The sequence below is a fragment of the Cydia splendana genome, chromosome 26 (genome assembly GCF_910591565.1).
Source record: "Cydia splendana chromosome 26, ilCydSple1.2, whole genome shotgun sequence".
Classification (NCBI taxonomy): domain Eukaryota; kingdom Metazoa; phylum Arthropoda; class Insecta; order Lepidoptera; family Tortricidae; genus Cydia; species Cydia splendana.
Window position 1 is genome coordinate 1,258,369 of NC_085985.1, and position 8,965 is coordinate 1,267,333.

An 8,965-nucleotide genomic window follows, 5' to 3' on the forward strand; every position below is an offset into this window, starting at 1 on the left:
ACGGACGGACGGACGGACAGCGAAGTCTTAGTAATAGGGTCCCGTTTTACCCTTTGGGTACGGAACCCTAAAAATCAGTAACTATTACTTATGAAAGCAGAAGAATATAAATGATCATATTAGATTCATAATTGTTACATATTTGCCGTGACTTATTTTTAAAACGTGTTTTTCAATTAAAAGACACATCAAGATTGTTTACCTTTTTTCTAATGCTAAAAAAAACGAACTATAGTGCATAATTGTTTTCCATCGTATTTTCTCAGAAACGTTCGTATTTGTCATGCTACTTCAGCCAACCTCAGTACTTTTTGTACCGAGACTGACTGAAATAGCAAGACACGTTCGTACGTTTCCGTGAAAATACGATGGAAAAATTATGCACTACATTTGAGGAGTGTCTTTTCAAAAGGGCTTATTTTTAAATAAATAAATACGCCCTTTTGGAAATATACTCCTCGGTGTAAATAAAACGTGACCTTGATCCCAAATTAATATGAGAATTGTCACAAATGAATTTTCAACACGATCCGACTAAAAATGCAAAAACTCAAGATGGCGGCGGGCTTCTTGCAATAGTGAGTTTTACTGCAACGTTCTACCGCCTGAGTGCAGCACTAGCACAAACCTTAAATCATAGAATAACTTATATATACTATGCCGTAAACATAGTATATGTATATAAGATGATGCATCAAGCATTGACATATATCTAAGGACGGGCTTACGGGCACTAAGAATGGTGCTAGTTCAGCGGTGTCACTCACGAATTCGAGCCAATCGTGCAATTAACGCACCTAGTTGCGACCAATCGCGCGCGTGATGCGAACTCATCAACCAATCGCGTTGTGGCGTTAGACTGCACGATTGGCTCGAATTCGTGTGAGTGACACCGCTGTGTTGGCCCCATTCTTAGTGCCCGTAAGACCCGTCCTTAGATATATGTCAATGGCATCAAGGCGGTTTCTTTCCTGTATGTGCTAGTGGCGCCCCCTACTAACATTATCTATTTTTACCTCGGACATTAGGGTCTTTCAGCCGTTCAAATAGAGTGCAACGGCTGCACAATCTTCTCATCTATCTCCACCTTTCTCTCATGCACCTTTAGATGCCCCTTCAACGTGCATTTCTGCGTAAAGGCCCTTCCACACACCGGACAAATAAATCTCTTGTCATTCGTATGAATCCTCATATGCTCTCTAAGTGTCTTCTTCCTTTGATACGATTTCTGACATATATGACACACGTGGATCCTTTCCCCATCGTGCTTAATCATATGCATTTTTAAAGCGTTCTTAGTATAGAAAGCTAAGTCGCACTTATCACATTTATGGTTCCGTTCGTTCAAATGATCTCTCCGGACATGACTCGACAAGTGTCCCGGGGTAATATAGCTCTGCGGACATGCTTTACACTTGTATCGCTTCAGCTCTTCGTTGTGAATCTCAGCTAAATGCTTCTGTCGAGCGTAGAACGATGTTAAAGATATGTTGCAACGCTTGCAAGCGTACCGCACTCCGGCCTTATGTTCCTTAGACACATGGTTCTCTCGCTTAGTGACTCTGTCGAAGACAGCATCACAATATTTACAAGCAAACTCACCAACTTCATGAGTCCTCATATGTCCTCTTAACCTCGCTTTCGAAGCGAAAGCCTTTCCACAATTCTCACAGATATAATTCGGGTAATGTATGTTCATATGAGTATTTAGACTTACAAAGTTGAGAAACGTTTTCTTACAAACAGGACAGTCTAGTTGATCCTTTTCTAGTTTGAACGGTAAGTTACTCCATTTCCCGTTAGTATATTTAAGTCTAGTACAATTTTCAACATGTGCATTCAATTCTTCGAAGTTATTCAAGTCTGTCGTGCAAATTTTGCACCGCAACTGCGTAGCGCTTTTATAGAACCTTTGTGAATTTGAGAACATCATTTTCTTGAAAGCGATATGTATATTTTTCTTATTATGTTGTGATACATGTTTCTTCATGTCCTCGAGTTTGGAGAGTGTTTCAGGGCAAATGGCGCAGGCGAACAGCCTGTTTTTTCGTATTTTAAACGGGAACAGTCCTTGTGAGAGCATGGTTTCAGTATCGGTGATGTCTTTGAAGTCTTTGGGCTTCTTCACGGTGATGGTGATGAATTTTTTTCTGGTTTTGCGCGGCTTGAACACTTCTGTAGTGGGCTCCTTTTTGACAATGACTGATAATGCTGAAATGAAATAGGATTTTGTGAGTAATGGACTAACTAATGAATAAATTAATAACAATATTACAAATAGTTCAATAATATACACAACTTTGGGAACAAATCAAATTATTTGTTATCAAATATTTAAAACATAAACATAAAAAACAATAGTAAAACATGTCATGGCTGAAGTTCTACGGGGCATATAAATCGGATTTATCAAGAACAAACCACCGTTACCTTTGTCGTCATCATCATCATCGTCGGGGTCGAGGTCGAAGTCCGCAGGGCTGCCGGCATCGTCGATAAAGTCGACGCTCTCTTTTTTCACGTCTGTAAATATAAATAAACAAAATTTTATATTAAAGGAAAAATTTAAATACTTACGTTTCCGGCAGGACTTGAACCCGCTCCGCAATCCGTGCATTCTTCTTCTTCTTCATTGTGCGTGCATTGCTCTTAACCAATTGATCTACAGAAGCCTACCAAAACCTCGAAAATCTTTCCAATCCTTCCCTTATGTATACAATACACGCCTTCGGGGTGTATTGTATATTGTATCTGCTTGTTATTGATAAATAAACAAGTTTCACCAAAGAATATAGTTACTACACTAACAGCGACACTGTTAACTGACCAATACCAATCCTTGTATATTTACAATAAGGTTGTTTTACATCAGATCGGTAGCAAACAAGCATGCGGCATGCCTGATGGTAAGCGATTACCGTAACCATGTATCTGTAACTTACTGAACATCTTGGCCGAGTCTTCAAGACTGCGGAGAGAGTGCAAAGCCTGGTCCTTGAAGGCCATGCTCTCCAGTAACCGAGTGGCGCACGGGTCGCACACCAGCTGCTTCGTGTCCCCCAGCTCCATCAGGCTTATCTATAAGTAATAATAACATGACATTTAAAAAAAATGCATTTATTTTATACAAACTTTATTTTAGGTCCATATATTTTTTCTTTTAGCTTTCCTATTAAAGCTCTCCAAGGGGCCTCTACGTGTTGGATCTATATCCCCACGCAAGCCTATCAAAAGACTGGGATTTATAGGCCCGTGAAATCCAAGGAGATACAAATAATAATCATTTCAGCCTATATACGTCCCACTGCTGGGCACAGGCCTCCTCCCATGCGCGAGAGGGCTTGGGCTATAGTCCCCACGCTAGGCCAAAGCGGATTGGGGACTTCACATACACCTTTGAATTTCTTCGCAGATGTATGCAGGTTTCGTCACAATGCGATATATCTATAAGTATAAATAAGAAATCAGACTTATCAAATCAGATTCATCACAAAAAAACGGGACAAGTGCAAGTCAGACTCGCCCACCGAGGGTTCCGTACTTTTCAGTATTTGTTGGTATAGTGTAGTGACAACAGAAATACATCATCTGTGAAAATTTCAACTGTCTATTTATTTATTCAAACTTTATTGCACAAAACATAATAGTAATACACATATGATGGACTTAATGCCTAATGGCATTCTCTACCAGCCAACCATCATCATCTATCATCAGCTATCATGGTTCATGCGATACAGCCTGGTGACAGACAGACGGACAGTGAAGTCTTAGTAATAGAGTATACCCTAAAAATTATACCACATAGAATAAATCAATAATGTTTATTTACTAACATAATTATGATCAAGGGCAGTTAAAATTTACAAAAATATATTTATTACAGACATAGTTTATCCCCCTGAAACAGCCTTCTATGCAGAGGGGGTCAGTTATCTCTGCAGCTGACTGACATAACCATGGTATAATAATATACTCCGCCTGGTACTCCATTCCCGTCTTTTCTAGGTCACCTAACTGACACGGGCCTACGTCATCATGCGACAGCGCTATATGATAATATGCGATAGCGCTATATATAGCGGCCATGTTGTTGTGACGTAGGCCCGTGTCACTCTGGGAATGGAAGACCATGTTTTATTAGACTATGGACATAACTACCCCTAGTGTTTTGGGTGCAGAAATGATTTTGTGTATTTATTACTTTTTTATTCTAAAATAATTATTAAACCTTGAATTGAAAATGCGAAGTGAGGGCCAAATGTTCTTAGAAATGATAAAATAGTTTCTGTTTTTACATTTTTTTTTACTTTTTGACTAGTGTAAAGCACCCAAAACCCTGGGGTATGGCTAATGTAATGGGTGAGACATCAGACCTTCCCTAGCGATGTTACGATTCGACTTCACAAATCGGTTCAAACCGATTTAGGTCTGAAGTCGACTAAATTGACTTGAGTGTTCCGTAAATCGACTTAAGATACGTTCACCCGCTCTAAGCGCACCCTTTCCGATTTGTTGCTGCGTCACTTTCGTTGGACATATTGAGGCATAATAAAATGTACACGAATCGACTTCAAACCACGAAGAAAAATGTTGCCATGCACATTGCCGTCATTATTGAGTCGAGTCAAGTCGAACCTTGGTATCTACAGGTAAAGTAAAATGAAACTTATGGTTCAAGTAGTAAGGTTCAATTTCGCATAGGCTTAAAGAGATCGATTTGGCGGTTTACTTGGATCGGTTTGCCAGTTTTGCGCCGCGTTGATTTGCTAACTGAACGAATTCGCGGCAATGACTCACGGAATCGCACGAGACTGCACGCTCTTTCCAGCTTGCTCGTATAGTGCTTTCCCCTTTTATCTTTAGCAATTAATGACATTTTGATTTACCGCGCAACGGAAAGTAAAAAAATATTACAAAAGTTTTAAGTCAAAAGATTTGCTGTCATGTTATTCTAAGGATTCTAAGGGTCAAACAAACCGTAAAATTTACAATTCGATTTCTTCAACTCAAAACCAAGCGACTACGGAGCGGTTTGAACTACTGATAATTAAAAAATAGAAGTTAAATCGACTTGGCCAAATCGGTTTGCAAACCGATTTGGGTTTAAATCGGAGTTGACTTATTCGGTTTGAAAATTTTTCGATTTGACCCATCACTAACCTTCCCTAAACTACCCTTTCGCAAAATTTACAAAATTAGACATAAGGCGCGTCCCAGACACGCATCGAACTATAGTTTAAGGTCCAGACGAACATTGGAACGTAATAAATATTTATGCAAAGCCACACATCCTATTGACATTAAACATCCTATTGGAATGGAAACCAAGTGTGTTATAAGTGGAATGTTTACGTTTATTCACGAGTCACAGAGATAAGTAGATAGTAATTTCACACATGTTAAAAACAACAGGATCAACTCACGTCTATGCTGAAACATTTTAACAATATATCCGCGTAAGACGGAACATCGGCCGAACTGCAACCAAGCATACTTTTCACAGCCCCCTCGTTCAAACACAGGTTGCAGACCCCCAGCAGCGGTAGGCTTTCCACTGTTATCTCCATTTTGTTCTCCGATTTCCACTCCACGATTAAATTCAATTCATTTCGATTAATGGTAATCACGATAAACCAAAATTCCAATTAATTTTTGACAGTAAAGAAGTGACATTTCTGACTGACAGTTTTTAGTTTTTTGGACTTTGGCGTGAAGAATTCATACAGCCTTTTTGTTTTTTTACGTAAGATGTATTTTTCTGTTTGGAAATGACACAAAGGTTAAGTTTTGAAAATATAGTTTGTCAAAGGATTGTCTCTAAAACATAAATCTTTGTCTTACACTAGTACTAACACCCAAAAGAAAAGGATGAGTATAGTTTTCCTGTTCTTACTGACTGACAAATTGGTTTGACCAAATATAAACCCTCCTTTCAGTCCTTTTGATTAGTCAAGTTGACTGACATCACGATTTTTGCTTTGGCAGAAGATTAAAATTACATTACAACGGTATTGCTATTTTATTTTACTTTTATAAATAGATTGTTTTTAGTATCACAAAGTTAATGTCTAATCAAGATCAGCCACATCTTCAATGTAATAATCAGCAACACACAGAAGAAGACGAGGGTATGCTTTTTAGTTTAATTTTCCAGCAGCCTAACCAAGCAGAAGTTGAAAGGAAAGTAGGCATTCTACAGACTTTTATTCTCAAACCAGTGTTGTTTATTTTATCATTAATTCCTTGCCTTGACAAGCTTACTTCAGTGACTTAGTAATATTCTTCAAATCAGATGCAAAATTCAATGAGAACCTATCGAAGAACTTCGATGTGCTACCGCTGTTCGAACGACAGTACAGTACCTTCATAAGCTTAAAGAAATACTCACTCAAGACCAACGAAAAGCTGAGGAACCGCTGGCATGAACGCACGATGACCGGAAAATCAGCTGGCATTCAAATGATGCCTAATATCAAGTAATTCAGTTCTTTTTCTAAATCGTTTTTAGGAGTTTCTACAGGAAGGACTGTTAGTCCCTGGTGTACACTTAATTATACGGCAAATAATGATGATGGAATTTCCTTTTGCAGAGTTGCTCCTTTTGACTCACAGATTGATTTACGAAGGGGAGCCAATCGAATTTTTGATGCAAAATTTTGACTTAAGGGGGGGTGCCCCCCGAAATTTATAAAAAATAAAGTTTTGCTATGTGGTCAAGTTTGGTATCATTTTCGTGTAACTCAAGGATGCTTAATTCGTTTCTGATATTTAATTTATACGGTTTTATATAAATAATTTGAAAAAAATGAAAAATAAAAATTTTCTCTTTTATTTTTTTCCGAATAAACGCCCATATTTTTCTTATTTTAATATATACACAAAAAATAAAAAATCATGAAAAAGCCCTACTATTCCTCGTTATAAAAAGTATACACTCGGCATAGTTATGTCTAAAAATTTAGAGAAAAAAAATGAAATGTAGACCTACTTTCGACCACCAGCTCACTGAATAGTATACAAAGATATGAGTTACAGCTATGAGAATTACGGCGTTTGATGATGATGAGATACCCTTTAGCATAGTGAGTCCTTAGAACCCTTAGATCATTTTAGGAACGGGAGCCACCTTGATTTTTGGTGCGGTGTGGTTTAGAGGGTGGGGATGATTTGTCCCATACAATCATAAATTTATGCAAGCACCTATTTAGGTTTCTGCAATAAGTTTGGTGACATTTTCGAGTAAATCAAAACACAGAAATCATTTAGGTAATTAAATATTCAAAATACAAATTAATAATGTCAATATTGACTAATATTTAAATTATTTTCCTCCATATAGCTACGTCCCTTAGATCGGATTACGTTGTGCACCGAACATAAGCAATGTTTACAAATATATAGGCAGTAAAATCTTTAAAATACGAAACAATGTAACTATTAGTCCGTTTCTCTTTTTTTTTTTTTAATTTACTCGATAATGACCAAACTGAATGCACAAACCTAAACAGATGCTTTCATAAATTAATGAATGTATGGGACAAATCATCCCCACCCTCTCAACCACACCGCACCAAAAATCAAGGTGGCTCCCGTTCCTAAAATGATCTAAGGGTTCTAAGGACTCTCTATGCTAAAGGGTATCTCATCATCATCAAACGCCGTAATTCTCGTAGCTGTAACTCATATCTTTGTATACTATTCAGTGAGCTGGTGGTCGAAAGTAGGTCTACATTTCATTTTTTTTCTCTACATTTTTAGACATAAATATGCCAAGTGTATACTTTTTATAAGGAGGGATAGTAGGGCTTATTCATGAAATTTTTCTTTTTTTGTGTATATATAAAAAGCGCTGGTGGCCTAGCGGTAAGAGCGTGCGACTTGCAATCTGGAGGTCGCGGGTTCAAACCCTGGCTCGTACCAATGAGTTTTTCGGAACTTATGTACGAAATATCATTTGATATTTACCAGTCGCTTTTCGGTGAAGGAAAACATCGTGAGGAAACCGGACTAATCCCAATAAGGCCTAGTTTACCCTCTGGGTTGGAAGGTCAGATGGCAGTCGCTTTCGTAAAAACTAGTGCCTACGTCAAATCATGGGATTAGTTGTCAAGCGGACCCCAGGCTCCCATGAGCCGTGGCAAAATGCCGGGATAACGCGAGGAAGAAGAAGATATAAAAATAAGATAAATTTTGGAATTTATTCGGAAAAAAATAAAATAGAAAAATTTTATTTTTCATTTTGTCCAAATTATTTATATGAAACCGTATAAATAAAATAAAAATAGCATCCTTGATTTACCCGAAAATGTTACCAAACTTGCACACATAGCCAAACAATTTTTTTACATATTTCGGGGGGCACTCCCCCTTAAGTCAAAATTTTGCATCTAAAATCTGGTTGGCTTCCCTTCCTAAATCAATATGTGAGTCAAAAGGAGCAACTCTGCAAAAGGAAATTCCATCATCATCATTTGCCGTATATCACCCTTTTTTGTCGTGAGCGCCACGGACTATGTGGGCCAATAACTTTTCCTTGTTTTGGGAACATAGTAAATGGCATGGTGTCACCCTATTTCACAGACAGAAATTTCATAGAATATCGTTTCTCAGAAATTATTTCATATATTATTTGGTTCATATACTTTCGGTTCCAATATTATTGTTTCATAGACTATTTACTTGGTTGAAACATATTTCACAGAAATTCAGTTGAATGTATATTACTATCAATCTTTTTAAATTTAGAAACTTATCAAACAGTAGAATTATGTTTCGTGTATTCTTGTTTCGTAGACACAGATTTCATAGATTGTTGTTTCATAGGAACTTTTTAATATAATATTTAGTTCGAGTATTTTATTTTCAAATATTATTATTTCAGAACTTATGCACTTTATTTAATTTTTTTTTCAAAAACTCAATGCAAAGAATTGTAATATTAGAACTGCGACCCCCGCAGAAA

General features: G+C 37.4%; 1 protein-coding gene across 2 annotated transcripts; it reads right to left on the reverse strand.

Annotated features, from left to right (window-relative positions):
* Nucleotides 1–251: 251 nt before the first annotated feature.
* LOC134803299 (zinc finger protein OZF-like) lies at nucleotides 252–5,723 on the reverse strand. Of its 2 annotated transcripts, none has more exons than XM_063776075.1 (4): nucleotides 5,427–5,723; nucleotides 2,943–3,078; nucleotides 2,431–2,523; nucleotides 252–2,211 (listed from the first exon to the last, which is right to left on the reverse strand). In XM_063776075.1, exons 1-4 carry the CDS (start codon nucleotides 5,568–5,570, stop codon nucleotides 1,043–1,045), a joined length of 1,542 nt encoding a protein of 513 aa, XP_063632145.1. In that variant the 5' UTR covers nucleotides 5,571–5,723; the 3' UTR covers nucleotides 252–1,042. The 2 variants fall into 2 exon arrangements, with proteins under 2 accessions (XP_063632145.1, XP_063632146.1); XM_063776076.1 differs by having other exon boundaries at nucleotides 255–2,202; nucleotides 2,425–2,523; nucleotides 5,427–5,722.
* Nucleotides 5,724–8,965: the final 3,242 nt, after the last annotated feature.